The sequence below is a fragment of the Thunnus thynnus genome, chromosome 1, assembly GCF_963924715.1.
Source record: "Thunnus thynnus chromosome 1, fThuThy2.1, whole genome shotgun sequence".
Lineage (NCBI taxonomy): Eukaryota > Metazoa > Chordata > Actinopteri > Scombriformes > Scombridae > Thunnus > Thunnus thynnus.
The window spans coordinates 23,374,528-23,400,060 of NC_089517.1; the positions used below are offsets into that span (position 1 = coordinate 23,374,528).

At 37.4% G+C, this 25,533-nt stretch overlaps 1 protein-coding gene across 1 annotated transcript in view; it reads right to left on the bottom strand.

The window, feature by feature from the left end:
- LOC137184113 (CUB and sushi domain-containing protein 1-like) overlaps positions 1-25,533 on the bottom strand; it is a 159,442-nt gene that overhangs the window by 127,041 nt on the left and 6,868 nt on the right. The window contains exons 4-13 of the mRNA XM_067591491.1: positions 20,003-20,143; positions 17,045-17,166; positions 16,784-16,856; positions 15,141-15,279; positions 13,823-14,010; positions 13,424-13,612; positions 5,422-5,538; positions 4,904-5,119; positions 4,254-4,442; positions 1,204-1,373 (exon numbers count right to left, since the gene is read on the bottom strand). Of these exons, the coding sequence (XP_067447592.1) occupies positions 1,204-1,373; positions 4,254-4,442; positions 4,904-5,119; positions 5,422-5,538; positions 13,424-13,612; positions 13,823-14,010; positions 15,141-15,279; positions 16,784-16,856; positions 17,045-17,166; positions 20,003-20,143 (1,544 nt within the window). The remainder of the gene's footprint in view (positions 1-1,203; positions 1,374-4,253; positions 4,443-4,903; positions 5,120-5,421; positions 5,539-13,423; positions 13,613-13,822; positions 14,011-15,140; positions 15,280-16,783; positions 16,857-17,044; positions 17,167-20,002; positions 20,144-25,533) is intronic.

Here is a 25,533-nt window from a genome sequence, read left to right on the forward strand (position 1 = left end):
ATATGACAACTAACAAACATGTATAAATCCAGGATAACCTTGAAATACTACAGTAACTCACTGTAATGTCTTAGAGGGTTAACAAAGACAGAATTGATCCCTTGGTGCCTCTGTTTCCCATGTATTCATTCAGCCGTGGATGGCCACTGCAGCACTAATAGAGAACATGGGTAATAAACCCCTGCAGGGATGTTATTGCTTCTTACAACAATGTTTAACACCGCTAACAGCTAGGGCAAACCTTGCTAATACAATCTAACAACATATTGGCGAAACCAAGAACTCAAAGCCCCATCTGTTGTTCATGTTCTTACTTCATCCTTGTTCTTCCACACCTCATATAACTGAGGGGTACACATTCACCTTCTGACACCTTAATTGGACCAGGTGTGCATGCTTGGAACAAAAGCCTGCTGAACGGTTGGGCTTTGAGGACTACGTGGAGAAACATTGAGCTACGTTATTCAATGTAAAAATGATTACTGAATGGACATGAATGAATTGGCTAACATTAACTGAAACTACATGCACAAGTCAAGATGAGGTTGAGGTAGTCTGAATATTCTGATATTTTTTGTAATTGTATGTGATTGTGTTTGGCTGTGAACATGAAAGCAAGAATGCTTTTTGCTATGCTATGTATAATCTTTGAAATCTATAAATAAACATATCCCAAATATAACATTATTTCAAATATTAAAACCTTAACAAATACCATGGAACATTTCTCAATATCTAATTCAAAATTTAAATCTTTGCTACGTCATGGAATCCTCAAATGAAGAAATGTTGTCTGACTAAATTTACTTGTCTCTTCCTCTAAACTCTTACAGTTCATTTAGATCAAAAGACTTTCTATTACATATCATTTCAAGCCAAAATGAACTAAGCAAAATGTGTTGCTAATGTCAGTGTTAATAGAAGATCCTCAATCTTGTTCTTTTATGGTCTAAATGTATGGTCACTACTACATGCTAGCATCTGCAATTCAATTATTGTTTTCTTTTCAAGCATAATTGGAAATTAAACACGTGACACATGATAGTAAGGTCAAGTATATATGTGTCAAAGTATACATATACAACTTTATAAAAAGCTTTTGGTTATGAGTATAATTCTTTAGGTATGTTGTGTGTGAATCTGGAAATAAATTATGCATTTAAGGATTTTGTACCACCTAATTGGGAAAAGCTTGTCTTATACCTTGAGATAGTCTCCATCTTGCAATGAGAAGCTCTCAGCCTTCAGTCTGATTCCCTTGCCCTTTTCGGTAGTGATGCGGTAGATGCACTCATGGTTGTTATCGTAGTTGGACGGGAAGTTTGGAGAAAGGAGAACGCCTTCTGGTCCTTGTGAGGAGGCTCCACACTCAGCTACAGCAGAAGGGGGCAGAGACAGCGTGGATCAAAATCACAGCAATTCTACCTAATTATCTTTGAGCAGTCAGAATATCTGAGGAAAGGAGAGAGGAGGACTCACAATTCAACATGAAATGATTTGAAAAAGGTGCATATATCACTGAATAACCACAAACCTTCAACTCAGCAGACATGATATCAATAATGACAATAATAATAATGAACCATACAACACAGCTTAAAAGCACTTGATGTCATGTGCTTCAAATAAGACAATAAAAACATGAATGAGGAGCAGAAAAACACATTCAAAAGCAAAGCATTCAAACCAGTGGTTCTTGAAGTGGGTGCCGTGAGGAAGCAACAGGGGTGCCGCAAAATTAAACATCATTGTACATGTATTGTGCGTTTTTAGACGTTTCGCCACATAAAAAAAAAAAAAAAATCAGCTACATTTGCATTAACTACATTTTATGTTGCGTTATCAAACATAACAAAACAGAATAAATAAGCAATAAATATCAAAATCAACCTATTAAAAACTCTATTTAATATGCAGGTAGTCGCAGCTTGCATGACAACTTGCGGTTGCGGGTTGTCATAGTAACACAATACGCTTTCTGGCTCAGGAGTTTTGCAGGAGCTCAGCAGTCAGAAAAAAAAAGTGAACGTCAGAGCATTGATGGAAAGATTTGAGACGGTAAACAGAGTTCAAAGAAATGCTGAAACATCTCAGCTCTCAACACAGACACGACTGAATCTGAGCCGACCGTCAAAACTATTCGGCTAACGGCTTAACAGACAGGTTTTGGCTGCTTGTGGAAGACGGATATCCATCATTGTCTATGTGCATTTACTGTGGTGTTACACATTCACATAACACAAATTCGTATTTGTGTTGTATGGCTCTCTGATAGCTGGTAAACATGAAAACAAGACAAGAGACGTCCTGTCAGTGGAGTCAGACCTGCTGGTTGTTCTCTCTCTCCACATCAACAGCTCATATGTCCCATTAAAATGCAAATGCCCAAAACCTTTTGAGTTTTGTTTGTTTGTTTTTATTTGTACATCTTAGATATAAGCTATTTTAATGGAAGAAAATGAAAGGAATACGTTTAACATATTAATTAATTACTGTTTATTTTTAGCAGAATCTGTAAATCTGCACAGCACCTGTTGGCTTTTATTCTCAGTGATTGAGAATGAGCCTATATTATTTAATTTCATACTGATAAAATGTAGCCTAATATAAAATACCATAATATAAGATTATATTATTTATCATATATAATATTATAAAATTATAAAATTTGTTAAAACTTCTGTGACCATATAGGCTATGCAAGTTATATTGGGAGTCGTGTGGGTGCTGTAACAAAAAAAAATTCCTTTGAAGGGTTGCCATGGTCTAAAAAAGTTTGGGAAGCACTGAAGATTAAAAAGAGGGTAAAATTAAAAAACACTGCATAAAGCAGGTCAGGATTAGTTTGTTAGAAAAAGTGTTTCATAGAAATTATACAGATTTATCTAGCAGGTGCAGTGCCTATCAAAGTTTAGGGATTCAAATAAGTGGTACTCTCTGCAAATAGAGTTTTGTCATATGTAAATGAGGAGAGGAGGAAAGAAGAGAGACGAGTTGGCTTTTAACTCCCACTGAGGAGAACCACCACTACTTGGAAGGGAGAAAGAGGAGGAAATGGAAGTAATGAGAAAGACGAGAGAAGGTGGTGTGGCACAATAAAGAGCTCACTGAGGAAAAAAAAAAGATGCTGTGTTTATCAAATCTAAACAAACCTGCAATTCAAAAACATTTTTTTAATATTCCATAGTTTTGAGAAAGATTAATAAAAGAGATAAGGAGCATAAATTCAAGGATACAACAAGAAATTCTTCAGACATTCTTTCGAACATGAAGACGGCACTATAGAGTGGGAGTGAAAGAATAGAGGACATTGAAGGGGGAGAAGAAAGGATGAAGGGAGAGCAGGAAAAAGGAAGAAAAGAAGATAGCAGATGAACCGAGACAGACAAGAGCCTTTTGAAAATATGCAGGGAGAAATTAGAGAAGGGAAAAAGGGAGTAACAAAAGACTTAAAGTATTAACACTTTTCATATAGCAGCTAATGCCCTAATTATCTACCCAAGGACTGTCTAAATACAGAGGGAAAGGAGGAGAAACAGTTAGAAACTTAGAAAGTGAGACTGAGAGCTAAAGAGAGGGACATTTAGAAAGTGAGAGAGAGAGATGAACCCAGTGAACGTTGCCAGCTGCTGTTGCTAAGTTTCCTCTTAGTCAGGCCTGATGCCTTGACAGATAATGCTATTATAGGATTTCTCAGTCTGCTCTTTTCAGGGCTTGAAAATTACCAGCAGCCACCAGTCAGACACTCATAAATTACCAGCAGCATCCAAGGAAACACTGATACTCATCAAATACTGTCAAATTACAACCTGCTAACAGTCAAATCCTGGCAAATAAAACCAGCAGTCAACCAGTCAAATAGTAAATTACTATTGTGTCACCAATAAAACACTGGTGAATTACAACCAGGAAAATGCTGATGCGTAACCTCTGGACTTAATAATCTAGTGAGGAATTTGAAAGTACTGTTTCACAAGCAAAGAGTTTATTTCACAGAAGATAAACTACTCCAAAGCAACCATTAAATAAAATCTTGAAGAAGGCAGAAATACCATTAAAGCTTGTTACATCTACACTTGAGATATAATGTTGTAAAAAGAAAGTTAAGGAAAGTTCAATGAGTATAATACCCACACCCCTGACAACTAAATGTCTATACCTACAGTCTGAATTTTAAAAAAAAAGAAGATTTTTATTTGTCTTTGATTAGTCAATCATTTTACACTTCCACTGAGACTACTTGATTGTCTTACCTATACATCGTGGTAGTGTGTTGCTCCACACTCGCCTGCCTCCTCCCAGACACGTGATCTTGCTGTCTCCCTCAAGTCGGTAGCCATGGAAACAAGAGAAGGCCAGTGAGTCGCCAACTCGAAATCTGAATCCCATCCTCCTGCTGAACGCTGGTACACCAGGATCCTCACATGGCTCTAAGTCGTATTCTGTACATCCAGAAGACATACATAACAGTGTTGAGGCGTAATTATAAACTTTATTACTCAAGTGGTAAGAAATGTACAAGAACTTTGTGAACGTAATTAAACGTAACTAAAGTTAGCCAAGACAAAGGTATATAACACATGGTAACGGGAAATGAATAACATTTTAAAAAATTGGGTCAGGAAAACTTAAAACCTTAGACCATAATGCATTAGAGCTCTGCCATGTCTAACAAATTAGATTGATGTGGTAGCTAAAAAGTCATATTGTTATCTTAATCACAGCAATATGCCATGTTAACACACCTCAAAAACTTTGGGTGTGTGTGATGTCTATTGTTAAGTCCGTCAGTCCAGGCCAGGAAGATTTAGGCCTGTTTCTGGCTATAAATCTGGTTAAATCAATCCTGTACATAGGACTGGACTGTTAACAAAAATCACACATTCTGTTTGAATGCTCTTACCTGAGAAAGTAATATTAAACCCTTCATAACTCATGGAAAAATCCGATATGAATCGTAGCTGAGCGCTGAAGTTCCCATAGAGCCCTGCTTTGACACTGGGAGGCAGCACTGAGCCAGTTAGTCGGGCTACTGGAACCTGGAAATCGCTGTCCTCTGTGATGGACAGGTAGTCATGGTTCTCCTCCAGATGGAAAGTGTGAAAAACCAGATGGACTCCTGAAAATCCATGGTTGATTGGTTGGATGGAAGGATAGATGAAGAAGACAAAAATTGACAGTGAGTTTGTCACAGATGGACAAATGGAAGATATAAATGGACGCAGATGAACATAGAAACCAAACCCGAAACATATACACAAATATCAGGCAATATAAATAAAAATGAAAAAAAAAAAAATATATATATACATTATCTTTAATTTAATACTCACATTTATTAGCATATGAAAAGAAAACTGAATATTTTTCCCAAGCAAATGAATGGGTGTTTCCATTATATCTGTGTATGTGTGTTCTTACCTTTCCCATGAGACACCTCTATTGTCCAGGTGCAGTTAAGAGAATTTGGGTAGAAGTCAGGAAAGCCAGGAGACAGAATTGTCCCTGTTTTGCCATAGACATAGCCTCCACAAAGAGCTACAGAGACAAAGAGACAGATATGGAAGGATCAAAGAGAGACAGAGAGAGAAAAGATTTCTCTCTCACCATTGAACAAAGCTTTTACACTGTGTTAGAGAAATCTTTAACACCTAGAATAAAGAAATGTCTTAAAGGAGCAGTGTGTAGAATTTAGTGGCATCTAGCGGAACAGACTCGGCAGAAATGGTATATAATATTCATAAGTATATTTTAATTAGTGTATAATCACCTGAAAATAAGAATTGTTGTGTTTTCGTTACCTTAGAATGACCCCTTATATCTACATAGGGAGTGGGTCCTCTTCCATGGAGCCCACCATGTTGCTCCGCCATTTTTCTACAGTAGCCCAGAATGGACAAACCAAACACTGGCTCTAGAGAGGACCTTTAACATTTTTCGTGAGTTCTGTGGCCACCGTAGTTTCTCCTACATGCTTGGGGGGGTATTCAGTTGGTTGCAATCTGTAATCTCACTGCTAGATGCCACTAAATTCTACATACTGTTCCTTTAAGTACAGTCAATAGGGGTCACTATATTCTTTGGGCTGAACGTCCACTCTAACAAACAAATTTCGATTTTTTTAAATCTGAAGAAATGAAAATTGCTAGAACTGAGCGTGGTATCAGTACATGTCCATCATGCAAAAAAATGTCCTCCTGCCTCTCATCCGATATTAAAAGAATTATAGGAAACACAAATTACATAATGTAACATAAAAAACTATGGGTGTTTCGGTGAAAATCCAGCAACAAAGACTCAATTTCCAACTGTTTTTTCTTCATTTTTATGAATGTATTTCTTATTAAACCATTACCCAAACCTCTCCCTAACCTAACCCAAATAGTTTTAATTGTGTAAAATTAACATAAGCGTTTGGATAACCCTCTCTTGTACTGAACTGCTGACAATGGTGTGTCCCTTTCAGTTATCAAAAATGTCAAATTTGTGGCAAAGGAACATAGTTTTTTAAAATATTTGTATCCACAACACAAAATATATAACATGCACTGTTGAGTTTTTGTTGATTTAAAAAAAAAAATGGATTCTGTTAGAAAGCGAGGCAGAACATTTACAGGAGTAGAAAAAAATGCAGCTTCTTGATACACCTAGAGAGTGAAGGAAACAAAGGGGCGAAGGCCAGAGATGAACTTTATCCAGAGACAAAAAGAGGAGAGAGAATGTGACAAGGAAAGAGAGAATAGTTTGTCAAAAAAGAATGAGAGATTGGTATGTGTGTTACGAGACACCTAGCCTCCACACAGAGCCAAACCACTGATATGGAACAGGACAAACCCATTTGAGATTGAGCAGAATGGAAAATACTATAGTAAGGTAATTGAGAGTAAAAGAGGGCTTGCGGTGAATTAGAGACTGTTGAAGTAAGATAATATATTGACTCTTTGTTTCTCTCTCACTGTGCATCCATTCCCTTCAATTCTATTCATCTCAATTCAGTTAAAATTAATTCAATTAAAGTGCTTCAAGGTGCTTGACTGGCATGTGTTTTTTGTGTGTTTTTTTCTTTACTTATGAAACAAACACATCCTTGACTATACTTAAATCAAAGAGAATGGTTTCTTCAACATATTAATGTCCCTCGTGTCTGATTGTTGAATGTTTATATGTATTTTGGTGCATGAAGGTCTCATTTAGCTCTTAGATTAAACACTAATGATTCCTTTGATGACAGGTTTGTAAAATGTCTATTTATTATGTTGACTTTATGAAGACAGATGTTGAAGCCTCTCTTATTTTTTCACACTGCAGCTACTCCAGTGTGTGTGTTGAGATCTGCTGCGCCTCTCCCTCCTTATCTCTCTGTCTATCAGTGTACTTCCTTCCATCTCATCCCATATCATATTTCAACAGAGCTGGAGTTGAGTTGAGTAGCTGCGATGAGAGCTGCTTTGCCTCTCTCTCTCTCTCTGACTAGCTGTCTGTTATGTGTGTTGTGGTAACCAGCACCATTTTTTTCCACACTCCCATGAGGATTCAACCTAAAACTAGGACACTGTCTGACTAAATGACCCTTGTTGAGGGAGGCACGTGTGCATTTACTTTGTGCGCTTATTATGTGTGAGAGAGTGCATACTTCACTGTGTATGAATGATCTGTGTGTGAGAGGAAAGAGACAGACTGTTATTAATGCATGTGTGTGTGAAAGTGTGAGCTGTATAACAATGCGAGAAAAAGAAAAGAATAAGACAGACAGACAGGCAGACTGTTCGAGATTCTGACATAAATTTGAGAGGCAAATCAAAGTGTGGTAGACCTTCAGTGTTGAGGCAGAAGACTGAGACCGAATGCTGACAGAGAAGCAGATACAGAAAGATATAGCTTCAGAGATAAGAGGTAAATAAAGAAAGATAGTATTCCAGACCTCAGCTGCATTCCTCCTGCCTCCTTGTTTCCTATATCTTTAATTATCTCTCTTTTAAAGGATGCCATGGCATTTTTTACTAAAAGGTATACTGTGACTTCAGTCACATCTAACAAGTTGTTGTCTTGGCACCAACTGTGAGCTTTAAAATGTCACAGCGCTCCTTCTGTATTCTCCCTGACAAACATAAGAGAGCAGCCAGTGTTCGGTATTATCTGTTTGGCAATTTAGCTGACCTGCAGGAATAAGATGAGCCATTTGGGTCCAACAGACACAGTGGCAGGACTGAAAGGGAATGGTCTTTCAACGCCTTCAGGGGGACTACATATATTATTGTTTTTTTTTTTTTTTCTTTTAAACACAATATTGTCAAAATAATGAATTTTGGTGGCTGCATAATGCAGTGTCTACAGTGGTACAAAAATGGGTGACATTTCCCATTGAAATGTTAACTGTGCCTCTGTGACTATACTGTAAATATGATTATTATCTTTAATGTGTATGTGTGTGTATGAACTGCTTTGAGTGCGGCTGTGGGATGATCTTTCTCCTCTGATTTGATGTGAGATGTCCCGGCCCTTTCTGAGTGGGCTTTGTGAGTTTTCCCTGTATTTGCGCTGGTTTTTGCTCTGGCAGATTGAGATGCAAAATCATTGTAACTGAAGTAGAGCTGCAACTATTAGTCGATTAGTTATTAACTATTAAATTAATCGCCAGCTATTTTGAGAATTGATTAAATGTTTTTAGTCATTTTCAGACAAAGTTTACTTTCTTAAACTTACTTCCACCCAGTGACATAAATCATAAAGGGCAGCAAGCTGAAAGCTGTAGACTGTTTACTGCACATTAAACTGTGTTTTCATACTGAACAATTCCGAGTATAAAACATTTTTTTATGTCGTTTACAACACTCACACTCTGTGGTGTCTGTATTTTTACTGTATACAGTAGGACAGCTCGGACAGGTAAATATGCAAAGTTTAAAGTGTATTCAGCATTATCTTCAGCACCACAGATAGCCAACATTAAGAAGCTCTTAACAGCATGCACATGCACTCATTCTTAGGTACTACTTTGGGAAACTCAGAGAAATTTCAGAGCATTCATAGAAAAACACTCTAAGCTTCTAAGATTGTTTGCTATTGGGAAATGGGGCCTGGATAAAAACAATAATTAACAGATTAATCATAGTCATTCATGCTAAAATATACTTGATATATAATTTAGTCCATGAGCATACTATCACATATTACATTTAAAGTCTAGGCTTACACACTGTATTTTAGACAGCTGTCTGGTGAGATGGCATGCTTGGCTGAAAATTGAAAATGTCACAGTGGCCGTTTGAAACTGCTTATGTTACATGACTGATATTGTGAGAAAGATTCCCTCAGTATGAGCTCCCTCCCAAGTTGAGACATCCTGACTTTCCCTTTCAAATTGGAATCTTTTCAATCAGTAGATTGAATCAGACCCTGCGTGAAAAGGCCTGTGAGTGGACAGTGAGCATCTGTTTCAGTGGTGCCTGTTGACCCGCATAATTTCACTGAACCAGGATGTTCAATTTGGGCCATTGTGGAAGTGTGTAGTCTGGAGTGGGGACTGATTGTACAATTAACACTATGACTGCCAGTTACACCTAGTGAAGTGGAAAACAGTATTTTTTTATATCCTAGCATGGGTCAAAGACTCAGCAATTCCCTCTGCTACCTTTTTTGACTTTCGAGCTTAACGTTCTTCTAACCATTACACCTTCACGCAAAGCCGTTTCTTGCTATGCATGGACGTTTTTTTTTTCCTCCTTGAATATAAATTGACACTTTTGGTAACCAAGCGTCCTCATATGTTGATCTAAAACACATACATTATTTGAGTTCACAAGCAGAGCTGTAGTTGAGTCTCAATGAACATAAACGCCGTTTACCCACCTCTCGAATTCTGAAACAGCATTTACGCAAACTTTCTATCACTTTAAAGCTGTTAGTGCACTCAGACTGGCTTCCTACTGCAGTTTCTGTTGTAGCTTCTAGGAACGCTTGTTTTGTTTTCTGTTTGAACATTGTATTCATGTATGTGACACGGTGACAGCTGTTACTGTTAACACAGAGCGACCAACAAACCACCACCCACCTGTGCTACACAGGTGTTAAAACAAACGACCCCCCGCGCTGAAGCTAGCAGGCAGAGTGGAACTGCTTTCATGAGACAGACGAACGAATCAGAGTTCAGATGATCATATATGATATTAGCTGACATGTGTGGCATCAAATAATAATCTATCAGACAAAATACAACAAAGTAAGTAGCTAACAAAAACTCTTCAGTGGAGCTTAAGTTTTTTAAATTGACATTAGTGTAGTTTGACCATCCAGTTTATCCAGTGTTGCTGCTTCACATTACAGTAATGTTAAACAAGCTTGATAGTGTGGATAGCTTGACTGCTGATGTATTCCCACTGTGTTTCATTTAAACCACAATTACTGTAATTAACACCATACAAGTTAAAGTTCAGATTCATGTGCTCTCAGATTTATAAAAGGAAAGCTTTTTACATTTTCAGAGTGAGTGAATGAGATAGGAAAGAGGAGACAGAAGTGAGGAAGAATCACAGGATGTAATGGTGTTTGAAAAAAACAAAAACAAAGAGAAAGTAAAGAACTTATTCAAGAAGGAAGAAAGTGCCACTGATTCAAGATTTAAACAGAAAAGTTTAAGGAGGAAAGAGAAGCACATGTGAAGCAGCCCATGTGTCAGGTAATGGAACTGGTAAGGTCTAACAGATACACCTGTATCTAGATAAATTACTGTTCTGTAAATATTTTTAAAGGCATAATCTGTTATCCAAATGTAAACTAAAGAACATCCCAACAAACAACACTCAAAGCACAGTATCAAAACCTGCTATAAAATACCTGAATACATGTACCAACACTACAAAACAACTATTCATATGAAGTTTTCTTAAGCTGTTAAAAGGTTGTTGACTTCAGTTACTGTTGTAAACACAGCACTAAAACTGTTAAGAAACACAACATGCTGATTAATCTATAAGTCAAACTGTTGTCTTAATTTGGCTTTAAGTTTGAGCAAATTAATTCCCCATAAGTTTTGTTTTGTCAGTTTTGTTATTTTGTTATATTACAAACATAGATCTATATTATTGACCATATAGACGGTGTGGCTGACGTAAGGTAGGGTTTACCCAAGCTTTTATTTACCACAGCAGCCCTGCTTACAAGCAAAACAATTTCAAAGTCATATTCAGATTCCCACATATTTACGTCCTGACATTGAGACTGATGGTCTGACAGTCTGACAGTGAGATCACTAGATTGATGACAACGTTTAGACAGATATTTTATGCACTGTCACTATGGCTTCCAAAAGGACTTATCCTTTGATGATGATGATAATAATTGAAAGCCTTCTGTTTTAATCTTCATAGTGATAATTGTAATTTGTTATTTGTTTGAATTTCATTTGAACCTTAATCTTTACGCCAGTTTCATCAGGCCCTATAAATAGGGCTGTGAAATATGACCAAAATCTCATATCCTGATATAGGTCATTTCATATCCCGATAACGGTACATAACACAATGGAGCACATTTTCTGTGAATTCAGTAAATAAATTGTTTCTGGTCCGTGCCCCCTGGTTGTCTGTCCATCTTTTGTGCAGATTACTTTAATACATTACTTTTCTTGGCTTTTCTTCTTGGAGCACTTACAGTAACTTAACAAGTGTAGTTGTCATCAACTCAAGTACTTCATTTGGTTCACTGTCTCTCCTCTGCTGTGCTGTGTGTGCAGCACACACGGAGGGCTCAGCCCCACCCTCGCTGAACCACAGAGAGCAGTGGAGAGTAGAGTGACCATAAATGACAGCAAAACGCAGTACAGACTCTCACACTGAGCTGAAATGAAACCAGTGTATGAACAAGACATAGTCTCTACTGCGTTTTGCTGTCTTTATGGTCGCTCTACTCTCCTCTGCTCTCTGTGGTTCAGCGAGGGCAGGGCTGACCCCCCCGTGTGTGTGCTGCACTCACAGTGGAGCAGAGATGAGACAGTGAACCAGGTGAAGTATTCGAGTTGACAACAACTACACTCATTAAGTTACTGTAAGTGCAATAAAAGCTTTGTGAGTAAAAAGCCAAGAATCTGCGCAAAAGATGGACAGACTCCAAATGACGAAAAATATTGCTGTAAAGAGAACAGCACAGCCCTAACTATAAATATACTTAACTATATAACAACAAGCAACAAGATTTTGCATAGGGCCCCCGGAAAGCTATAAAAAGCCCTGCCTTCACGCTATCCCTATGTGTCTGTTTTCACATTCATCTGAAGAGTCACTCGCATTTAGGCCTATCCCAAATCAGTCAGTGGGGAGAGGAAGTGGATCGTACAACTCTCAGGCAGCAAGTGTGCATTGATGCAGATGTATGGTACTCCACTGTTCCTGAACTTATTTCACACAGAACAAATACACAGCTGGTGGCTATAAGAGGTGCTGTGCTGACAAATGCTACCAGGGGAGACAACGCTGCTGCAGTGCATCTCAGTTGCCTTAGTGTTCCTCCCAGTCCCTGTAAGCCTGCCTGACTACATATAAAGTGCCTTTTTAACTGTATCTGCCTTGTGTCTTATTTTTGTATTTGGGTGCTGGTTCTGCCTGTTAGTGTCACAGTAAAGTCAAAACTCAAAGTGAAAACTATCTGTCATTTTAACATCTAAATCACCATCAGTAATTCAGCTGTAACATGTCAAAAGCCAACTCATTCATATTTAAATAGTTTCAAATGCTATTTAAAAAAATACATTCATTTGTTAACACATTTATTTTCAATGGCTTCTTAACAGTTTGGTTTGGACTTTCCACTGCATCTGAAAAAAAGAGCTAAATGATTGTAGTTATATTGTTCTCCAACAGATGATGCATTTATCTTATCCTGCAGTGCTGGATTAATTTGAAATAATATCACACACTCATATATACAATATAGATAAAAGCAATGGATACAAATCAAGGCTCCAAATTAACATACAACAATAAGCTGTGTCTACTATTTCTAAGCTGCAGTTGGAAAAATTAAAAACATCACCTCCAAAGCTTACATAATCAATCAGACTCCTTGTTTTTTGTCTAAGATTGAATTCAGATGAAGATTACTTCATTGCTTAATTTACCATAAGATAGCATATGGTTTGGTATAGCTTGTGACAGCTGTGTTTTCATTTTTTTCTGGTTTAAACAACTCTGAGTGAAAAAAGGGTTTTGTCTTCAAAAGTAAACTAACAAGGTGGCCACACTGACCTGCTTTGCCAGCCTTTATAATTGATGACCAGATTTTCTCTATTTGACCTGCATTGCAGCATGTGAATGAGTTCCTAACTATATCACATAATTCTTGCTGTTAAATCTTTCTGTAATAAAGTACAAAAGATTCAGCTCACTACAAGCCTTCATCCAGAGGGCTAAAATAAAAGAAAGATTCTCACCATCACAACTGGGAAGAGCGTGACTCCACTGATGATTCTGCTCGCAAACAATTGGCTCCTGATCACTCAGCGTGTATCCTGGGTCACATGTAAATGATACACGGGAGCCAATAGAAAAACTGCTGCCATGGCGACGCCCATTGACTGGGATACCAGGATCGAGACAAGAGTCTGACTCCATTTTCACACCTGGGAATCAAATCACACAAGCACAAATACCACCGAGTCAAGAGGGTGAGTATATGTGTGTGTGTGGGAGTGTGTAATTGCACCTTTTTAAGCTGGTTTTTACTCCGGAAACTTTGAGCAAAACATTATTGTTATGTATGAGTGCCTGAAAGCAATTTAGAGCAGTGAGTGTCTATAAAATATTATTATCAGTCGGTGAATCAGCCTTACTTTCATATCTGATGCTGAAGCCTGCTGCAGAGCGACTGTTGTCCGTAGTGAACAACAGGAACAGGAAGTTGGACGTGGAAATCAGGAAATGAGGTGCTTGGGTGCCGTGGTATTCACCAATCAGGGGAGAGGAAGCTGAGGGGCCATCTCTGATTTCCAATGTGTCATAGTTGACCTCAGTCTGAAACCTAGACAGACACACAGGCTCAAGACTCATGCATAATAACACTCATACAGTATGACTGGAATATAATCTGTGTGCAGGCTTCCTCAAACACTGGCTAATGGAATGGGAGTAACAGCAAACATTTCTTTACAATCACAAGTGAATTATATTAAAATAATAAACAGGATGTTTACACTGGGAGAGGACTTGGCAGCAATTTTCATTTTGTTTTGTCAATGCCAATGTAGGCATTGGCCAACATAGAGCAATAACAGACAGATAACCTGTCTAGCAATACTGGCTGAGTAAATACCTGAGTGATTGACTCACATTCTACCTGCTTATTCAAATTACTGAACACTTACATAACCACATAACTACCCCGTGTAACTGACAAGCTGAAGAAATGACTGACTTGTTATCGCTGTTTCACTCACTTTCCTTTCTGCTTGTCTTCCATCTATCTGAGTAATTGACTTGTTGACTGACTCAGCAATTACCTACAGCAGTTGCTGCAGGGTTCAAAGAACCAGAGTTGGTTCTTGGGATCATGAGAGCTTCAGGTTGTCAGTGTAGCCATTAAACAAAAACTGATTTAGGAAAAGGACATCACTTGAATGCAATTAACTACCTGCTGGGATAGAAAACCACAAGTCGGGAACCACTGACACACTGTGCAATCACAGATTACCTAAATATCTATCCATCTAACCGAACGATTAGCTAGCCTCTGCACATTTGCATGCAATGCAAATGCTGAATGCTACACAAATGAAATGCCTCATAGGCGATGAAGATAACTTGGCCTTTACGTCACTTCCAAAAAAGATTAATTTCAGCTATATCAATTTCAGGCTACGCTGCATCTGCTCGTGGCTTGTTTCCAGAAAAAATGTGTAAAAAGCCAACATTAATCATTTACTGCAGCAGATACTCAACATCTACATTTATATCTGACTAGCTTAAAGCTCTTCTGAAAGCTAACCAACTTAAAGGCTGACTAACTAAATGATGTACCAGTTGACTAACTTAGAAGTGGGAAACATTACATACTTCACATCTATATTATTCAATTCAAAACAATCAAACTAATTCTCTGAGCAAACCTTAAGAAAACCTGACAAAACATCTCCCTATGACCAAATAACATACCTGTCAAAGTGTATCTTCACAGCATGGTCTGGTTGTGCTTCAATCACCCACTGGCAGTTCAGAGAGTCTTTATAGAAAGAGGGCCAACCAGGAGACAGCAGAACACCAGTGGGAGCAGTGAGATGGCCTCCACATGGAGCTACCGGGAAATAAAGACACACATACACACACACACACAACCACAGAGGGAGAAATTAATCTCTTTTTCTTGTCACTGTGATATGGCATGAGCACAACATTCATATTTCATCGAGTTAGCAAATTCATCATCTGCTCAATTTATTTTAGCTCTCTAATCCTTTCAGAATTTCTAGATTTCATACATAAACATTTACCTACAGAAATTATGCTGTGCCAATTTTGTGCTACAGTAAACAATTTTGAGTAGCTCATGTTTGAGAAAGGCTAAAATAATTATAGCATGATCATTTATAGGGGAAATCAAGAATATTTATGTGTCAAATGATGCCAAAATGGCTTCTCATTTCCCTGCAATTGCAGAGGGCTGCAGGCAGCAAAGCTGGCACATCTTGACACTAATTTATAGGAAACACTTAGAGCTCCAAATTCTCAATTATGGCATATTAAAATACAGGAATTAGCTTTAGTTTAGTTTGCATTACATATCAATAAAGCAATATAAAAATATTATTAAAGATACTTTTGAACTGTATAATAGCTTTAGTTTTTCACCATTTCCATTTTTGAGTGTGTGTAACACTTGCATTAATTGAACATGTCAGCCTTGAAAACCTGGAGTTCATGACCTGTACATTATCTGTTGCTCTTTCTATAATACATAATTTGCAATGACTTATCTTTCACACTCTTACTACTTCTTCTCCTCTCAAGTAGCTGATACTTTCACCATTTTGATTGCTCTCATAACTACAGTCTTTAAGCAAGCTGAATCTTGCTTAAAAGCAGGAAAATCGCCTTTCTTTCTCGCACTTTCCTTTACCCACTCTGTGCTTACTGAAGCAGTGGTACTCATGGATAGGACTCACAAGAGAAAGTAGAAATAAAACATAATTATCCTTCCCTGTCCAGTGGGAGGGTTAATATTTCTCCATACTCCATATTTAATAAGGTGAGAACCCTATTCAATTTGATTGTCTCCTCCATCCCATTTATTAACAACAGGCAACATTTGATAATTTAATTTAGACAGTACAATCAAGATGGAAAGGATATAAAAAAAAGACGAACAAATACACACAGGCCAGTGGTTGTGATTCGCCTTCAAAGTGTTGAAATAACGACACATTCACTGTCCTTTTATTATTGCCTCCACATATTAGCTTATCTGAATACTACGGATACATCTCTGTATATTAGCGTCTGCATAGTGTATAATGAATGTGTCTTCCTGAATGAGTTTCAGCAGAAGTTGTGCCAATCTCATTTAAGATTATTGTTGAGAGAGAAAGATGCATGCAAACAGGCTGAATGTGGGGAGGCTGGAGGCTAAAGCAATTAGGAGAGGAAATTTATACAATGTCTAAGGTGCATGAGCACACTTAAGCTGCGCAGCAAGAGCCAAATAGTTGAATGTTTTGTCACCTTATAGTCTGGCAAGTGGAACATTTGGAAGGATAATCCATTGCTCATGCATATAATAAACAGTCTGTATGTGTTTTTACCTTCACAGCGAGGCACAGCTGCAGACCAAACAACGTTCCCATCCTGGATGATGCAAGTGACCTGATCTGATCCCTGGAAATATAATATTAATATACCTTATAATATCAAGGTTTATTACAATATAAGGTGTTACAATATATGCTTCTATACACAAATATCACTATGAATACTAATATGATATGGAACCTAAAACAAGTCTTTTACGTGGATGAAACGCTGAAATAGCAGAAGTTTCAAATACTTGAATTTCTGATCATTACCTGTGTCCTAATGAATCCTTGATCACAGCGAAAAGCCACAGAGCTGCCCAGCTGAAACTGGTCTCCATATCTTTGACCGTTGACAGGAACTCCTGGGTCATGACATTCATTTTGACCAAATGCTACAGAGAGACAACAATGGGAGATATAGTATTATTCAAGCTTGAACATATGGCTAGCTTAGACACACCCAAATAGCAAAGAGAAAGCTAAATGAGAGAGACAACACATCGTACCTACAGTCTATAGTACAAATATTTGGCTCAATAAAGAGTGGGACTGAATACATGCATACATTCTCATTTGATCAATGTGCCCCGGTATCTCAATATATTTCAGTACCTATAAACTAGTTTTACCAAAGAAAAAAAAAAAAAAAGGTTTGAAAATCATTGCTGTATCACTGTCAGTGAATGTGACATCTCCACTGATATGGAAATATGGGAATGGAATTATCTTCACGTGGATTCAACCCTGTCATGTTTAGCTTATATTATCCCCATTCCAGAGATTAACCTGATCCCACCCAGAGCACACACCCAGTGATTGGACATGTCTCAGGTTGATTAGCTACTGATGGAAAGGAAATGAGAACAGAGAAGGAAAGAGAAAGAGAAAAAAGGAGACTAAGAGAGGAAATGGCAGGTACATGTACACAAAGACAACGCATACACACATGTATTACATGTACCAGCAGATGTATATAAACAGATTTGCATACTTGTGCATGTGTTCAATTAAACGTGTATAAGCATGGCAGATAATCAAGGGCCAAAGGCATACATAAACAAACAAAAAAAAAACATTCACACATTTACACGCCTGATATGATGAGAAGTGGTGGAAAAGATTGGAAGGGGGTACAAAGAGGAGATGTATACTGTACATATATATGAAAAACCACACAAAATGACAAAACACAAAATATTCATATATTATGTGTGTAAACTCAGGGAGGAGGAGGGGGATTACAAAATGCCAGGAGAAAGAAACACCCCAAAAAACATAACATCTAAATCTGGTTGAAATACCTGACAGTGTGCTTGGAATGTTTGTGTGTTTCAGACAAAGAAAGTGAGTCCAGGTTGTGTGTGAATGGAAAATCTAAGTAAGAGAGAGGAAGCCTGAGTCAGAGTGAAGGACCGACATCATGATGGATTTGAGGGAGAAGAAAATATAGGGAAAAAAAGAAGAATATATAGAACACTAGGGTGGGAACTATGAAAAGAGATATAAAAAGATGACACTTTGACACCAATAATGTTCAAGCTTTTGTGTTAAATGGCTCTCTATCTTCAAGCAAGTGCATTGTACAAGCTGTAGATTTGTACTGTCGTGACTGGTGTGACTTTATAAGGAGGTGCAATGCCTACGCTTTTTTCTTGTATCTTGGTTACTCGCCATGGTGAAAGAAAGAGGGAGGAGAGGATCGGTGATGTCATTGACTATCAGCAATCAGCACACTGCAATACTGGTGTCATCTTGCAATAAAAATTGATCATCTGCTCAGACAGGTGACAAAGTATGTGGCTATAGCAGCCTCTAAGCAAATGATGAAGATGATCTATTGCAGCAGAGTCATAAGAGTTCATATAACTGTGTTGGTCAAATAAGTGTGTGGAAGGTGTAAAAGGATTTGTTAGATGTTAAAAAATCCACAATTGTTGTAGTTAAATTTAATTTCTAAAATTATGGAAACATTCAAATTATGCAATTCTTCTCCGTTTGGCAGTAGTGAAAATTTTGACCTAATCGAACAAAGCATTCATGACCACAACTGTCAATACGTTAGAGTCAATCTTATAACGTGACACCTACATAGCCTATAGGATCATTTTCATTCAACTTTAAAGTAACAAATTAATAACATTGACTATTTTCTTTGGCTCCTAAACCACTGCTCTTAGCACATAACTGCACAGTCTGGTGTGTCAAAGTTCATATTAGAGTTTCTAACATTATTCATATGAATAGATACTGATGTACCCACAGCCACACCCATCGATATTCATATATGCATTAAAATGTTAATAGACCAAATTACTGAAACAGCACAAAGATGCCTGATTTTTCTTTTTTAAATCCCCATGAAGAATTTATGTGAGCAGTTATTCTAAATACACACAAAAAGTGTCGTCATCAAAAACTATATGAATGTAGTTAAACATTTGTCTTACTTGGATAAGAGCTTTTTTTGGTGAAGAAAAGGTGAGGCCATCTCCTCTTATTCAAAACATAATCGATGTTGCAGCGGTACTGGATTTTGACTGTATGATCATACACCAGTGCAAACTGTGTTATCTAGCAAGAATCCCTTTTTCTCCCATTCTGAGGAGCTGACCTCAAAAATCTGCTCCTCGTGTTTACTGCTGTGATTTTTAGATTGGTGAACAATTTTCTGCTATCATTTCTCCATTGTAGCTGCTCTAGAAATATCTCAATGTGATGTCATGCTGACATTTGACTAGATAACTGCAGGAATAAGGAAAATACACCAATAAACACACACACAAAACCCCACAAATGAATGCCACATCACAAATTACTGTTTTTCTTTGAGAATGTTTCACTTTAGAATGTTTTTTTTATTTTGAAGTCAGTGCATGTGATTCTACACCAACAGGTCTATTCAAAGGTTTTAGAGCAAACTAAATACTTGAAAACCTACAGTAAAGTAAAATACAAGATTACAAGGTAATTCTTGTTGAACACTCTGCCAGTGTTGGACTGCAGCAACAACATAGACTCATAATAGTCAGACAGTATGAATGTAAAATGCACTGAACACAATAGGACAAACCTGTAATATCTTCTGTTTACACTACCTTACATTATGATGGTCATGATGGAAATGTATCTTTTCTGACTTTATAAGACAGTCAATGAGTCAGTCAGTGAATCAGTAAGTGGGTCAGTCAGTCAGTCACACAGACAGAAAGATAGATAGATAGCACATACTGGTATAGCTGATATTGAAGCCTTTCCCAGTATTCGAGTGATCAGACTGAAACTCCAGTCTCATGATGTGTCCATTTGAAGCGATCTGTGATGGGACGTCTTTTCCAGAGAATGTTCCAAATGTTGTTGGCTCAGACAGACCTAAAGTAGAACAGAGTTTAAAAAACTCTTTAGGACACATTTTAATGGTGCTTATTTAATTCCAGCTGTAAACATTAGGCCAAGGACACACTTGGAAAGTGAATGACTCCTGTAAAGGAAAAAGCATCATACTCAAGAGATATACTAAATGTTATTGAGGCTGATAAAAAAATCTGAACTTTTGCAGGCAAACACAAACAATGCATATTTTCCACTTTATTAAACACTCCACTTCTCTAGGAGTCCCCAAAGAAAAATGTTGTTGGTAGCACAATGGCTAGCAACATTATCCTATCAGCAGCCTGTCTGTCAGTTATTTTGGATTAAAGAATTTAATGGAGTGAAAGGAACTCATTCAATTTCACTTGATTCAGTTCTCTAATACCACCAATGCCAAAAATGGGGAAAAAAATCCATTACAACTCCTGGATTAAAACTTCCATTTAAGAAAGGTAAACAAGTATTAGCAGTAAAATGTGCCTGACTATCAAAAGTATTAATAGTGAAGAATCTTTCCTTTCAGAGTGACATATAATTGATTTTGTGTGCTGTACTTAAATATTGTAGCTGGTTCAAGTTGAGTCTGACTACTGCATTATACTGCTGCTGAGTTTAAACTACAGCAATGTGTTATATTGCCAACAATGGCAATAAAAACTTTGTAATAAATGATGGTGTTATTCTTGTCTTCATATTTAAATAATTTTTGTCTTGAGATTATGTTAAAAATGAAATGCCATTGTGCTAAAACAAGACTATTTTTCATGGTGCCTGAAAAACTGGCATTTTTAAACTCATCTAATGTTGACTGTGAAATCTCAATATGCACAGTAAGTAGTAAATATGTTTTTTCAAGCATGTTTTATTATATTATTGTTTATGCAAAATACAATCAACATGAAATCACCAATATGGTCCCATTACCCACGCACCTTTAAGCCCCCTGGGTTTATGTTTAATGGGACTGTTTCATGACTCACCTTATTACTGTCAGACACATTGAATCAAACAATGACTCATTAAACTGAAATCAGATTAGATTAACTTGTTGAAGCTCAACTCTAACTTAAGTCCGTTATAGCCACAGAAAAAATACATTTTCACCAGAAAAATACAGACCCTGTTCAATACCGCATCAGACCACCTTTAGCCCTTGCGAGAACTACCGCATGCCTTGGCAGTGACTCATCAAGAGACCTTCAGGGTTCTGGTACTGTATTAAAGCAAACCAGACACATATCAGTGATTCACACAACTGCCTAAGGTTGACGAGTACATGCTCCTTTCTACAGATGCTGCATTTGAGTGAATCCTAAAGAGACTGATATTATGGGATTGTGGTGTCCAGGTCGTTAATGCTATTTCATACGAATGTGTCTTCAACCATGCATTCCTGGACAATTCTGTCACCATGGCAGGAAGCATTATCTTGCTCAAAGTACCTATCATGCCTTTGGGGATACATGATCGCAATGAATGGCTGAACCTGGCTGCTATGTTAAGGTATTGCTCTGGCATTAAGGCATCGCTCTATAGCCATTAAAGGACCCACTGTATACCAATTGAATGGCCTCAAAACCATTACACCTCCCCCGCTGGCTTGTGTAGCTGTAACCATGCATCACCTCATTTCTGTCTGAGACATTTGTGTCACAGCATAGGTCCATTTACTGCAACAAATGGTTATACACTATTGTTTGGCAGAATACACTCTGCTCTTGAGGGTGCTCCCCAATGATCTGACTGGCAGCGACAGTTTCAGTGGGGGGCTCAATAAAAACCCTAAAGGGCTACACAGAACAGAACCCAGCAGTCCCATATCAGTGAGATACAGAATATACATTATACAGAAGGAAAGAAGTACCATCCCCAAATATGGTAATCAGAAACTAGAGCAGGAGGAGGTTGAGGTGGTGTAGAAATCAATCACCAAATCCAGTAACAGCAGTGTGTAGCAGGTAGAAATAAACAGATTATCCAACAGCAGCTGCATAACGATCAGGGTAAGTGTAAGTTTCTGAGAAAATAAAGACCACCTTATTGTCTTGATTGAATGTGATTGGATATTTGTTTGAGTTTGATTGGTGATTCTGAATGTCAGCTGATACTGATCAGCTATTGGCATGCAGAACTTCAGTCCTCTGCCAGAACTAACACAATGCTTGTTGTTGTTGATGGCCCACCAGGAGTCTACCAGATTGGTGTTGCAGCAGGAATTGGGATTCATTATAAAACACCTGCAGTTTTGCATGGGTACGAGAGACAGGCACTGTGGACTGTTGATTATTCGTTATGGCCTTCGCCATCTGACATTTCTGAGTTTATCCACAAAGGGCCATCTCCCACATAGCAAATGTTTTCATGTGGTGTCTTGTGTTCTGGCCCGTTCATTGATTACCTTTGAGAATGCCACCCTCAGTAATTCAAGCATTCTTAGCAATGCTCAAACTCACTCTTTACTCTCTGGCATCACACCTTTTTCAAAGTCTGCCGCTCAACATTCTTCAATTCAAGTCTTAGTATTCACATACAGACCATATCAGTTGCTGCTGCGTGCACTTGTTCATGTGGTGTGACATATGTAATGTCGAAAGAGACCTACTTCTGCAGAGGCAAGATATGACTTTGTCTGGTCATTGAGTGTTGAGTGTGAGTGATTATCATTTATGAGAGGAAAACCTCAAAAACAGTATGTATTCTGTATTTCTATATTGATTATTAGCTGTTTTAAAGGGCTTTCACAGTATCAGATCACACACTACAATAATTTACACATCTTAAAATAGCTGAAGATTATAGTATTGACAGTTTTTAATTTCATTTCTGAGCCTGAAACATCCATCCAATCCTTTGAATGTAATATAAAATAAATAACAGAGTGCAATCAGTATGCAGCATCAGCATGTTTTAGAATCAATTTTTAGGAACATGCCCTTTATTAAATTTTGAAAGTAATATTCAAAATAATCTCATGAATCCAACTGCAAAAGGATCAATAAAAGACAATGTGTTAGTTGACAACCCTGTAAGGGACAGAAAAGGAGCTACAAGAACTCTTCAGTAATGAAACATACTGTATTTGAAATGGGAATTCTTTGACGACACTCCCACAGAAAGTTTTCTTTTTATTTTCTTCTTCCTTGGAGTTTTGGATCCCATGTACTTAGATTCAATTAAGCTACACAGAGACTTGTAGAGAGTTGCAAAGTGCCAGTCTCTTTGTTCTCTAGCAACTGAAAAGCTCTTTCACTTATTCATTATTCCATTGATAGACAAGAGATCAGGAGTAGAAAGAGTTTCAATGTGACAATAGCTGAAAGAGTGACAAGGTCTTAGATTGTCTTATCTAAGAGGAGAGATTTAGAGAAAAGCTTTTTGTAGCAGTCTATCACTATGCTCTCTTATAATATATAATATATTAGATGACAACAATGGCAATTTTTGATTATATTAACCACCAGTATGTAAAATACTGCTATGAAGGATACCTTGAAGAACTATAACATTTAGGGAGGAAATTAAACTACTTTTTCCCAGTTCAAGAGATTGATGTGTTATTACTGTGGTTGTTCTGCTCATGTATGTTTGCTATTTATTTATATTTTAATGTTTTATTATTCTGGGATAAAAAAAGACAAAGTCATGTGAGTCAAGGTCACATAAAAGCTTTTGTGAATAGAAAAAACCCTTGGGTTTCTCTGATGCAGAGAAACTTTTATCTTATTGTAATGGGATACAGACTTATTTCCCCTCTGGACTGAAGCAAGAGGAATATCTTGATTTCTTTATGTATGGATTTTTAAAGGCCTAATAGCAGACCTGGGGTCATCACATTTGCCACATATTACAAAATTGATGTTAGTAAGAATTTTAATGTTTTACATTTGAATGTTTAACATAAAAACTGAATATTAGATGATACTAATCTATCATCGTGGTACTGATGAACAAGCAGCTCTTGAGCAGTGAACTGGTTATCAAAGTGGCTGACAGTGATCTTCAAATACCTTCCCAAATATACTTTTTAAAATCAATAATTAACATTTAAGTACTACTGCAAAGCTGAAGTGTGTTAGTTTTATACCTATTTTCTAATCTATCAGCAAGCTGAGAACTGTGATTCAGCCTTTAATTATTCTGTGTGATTTTGAAAAGCACCCTTTTTTAAATTAGGCATACTCCTACAGTAGTTAACCTTTTAAAGACCAATTAGCAACCATTTAATGGGTGGCATATTAGTTTATACTGATTTTTTTACAAACTACTTATGAACTAACATCTATTCACAGTTGATCTGGTTGCTGACCATTAAAACAATTACCACCATAAAAAAGTCATGATAACTAAACGCACTTATGGTTTTTATCTGACTTATTCATGACTTCTACTTGATTTGATTTTAACTTGGCTCAAAGTTTCACATTGTTTATGTGCTTATGACTTTGATTTTAAAACTTGTTTTTTAATTTAAATATAAAGTTTACATATACAGTAGTGGTAAATGGTAGATAAATTTCAAAAAGTCATGTCATCTACAGAATATGTATTCTCTTCATTTCTGGAAGTAGAGGTTGACCAATTAATCGGTTTGGCCAATTAATTGGTCAATGTCAAAGTCCCTGTAATATCCAATTGAGCCCATGTGTGAATACAGCAGGTCATTTTCCAGAGAATTCACAGTGAGCAAGTGGGTATGTTGATGACGTTTCTATCATGCGGCCGGTGCTGAATAAAGACAGCGGGCCAGCTAAGCTGCATTGTTTTGACTGGGCATGAACGCTCTGTGAAGCTAGTGCTAATGGGAGAGAGGACTTCCTGTGATTTCTCATAAAAGAGAAGCCGTTTTATTTCTGGTGAAAAGCTTAAAAACACCAAATTACAACTGCAGCGTACTTTCGCGTCATGTCCTGCCTCCTTCACACTCTACCCAGGTGCCACCCCTTGCCTAAACCAAATAGAGTATTTCCAGTAGGTGACAACGTGTCTGGCACAGACAATCTCCTGTTGTGTGTTTCATATGTGAAAGACCAACTCCGGAAAATTTCCAACCCCAATTCTGTGAAAACGGCTTTAGACGGCTGAGACAAACCAGCCTCTCCTCCTAAACCAGCCCCTCCTCCCTCTACCAGCGGTACCTGCAGCAGTGAACCACATCAGCAGCAGAGGGAGGAGGACAGAGGATAGGATAACTGATAATTACCAATGTCTGTGTTTTTCATTCTTTCTAAACTTCACTCAGTATTTTGATGTCAGAAATTTTATTCATTTTACTGACATTTTAGATTTGTGTCCAGTGAAATATCATTGAGTCTAAATAGTGACCTTGCTGTTGTAAACATTACTGTTGCTACTCTAGAAACAGTATTTAGCAGTATTTAAAATATAAATAA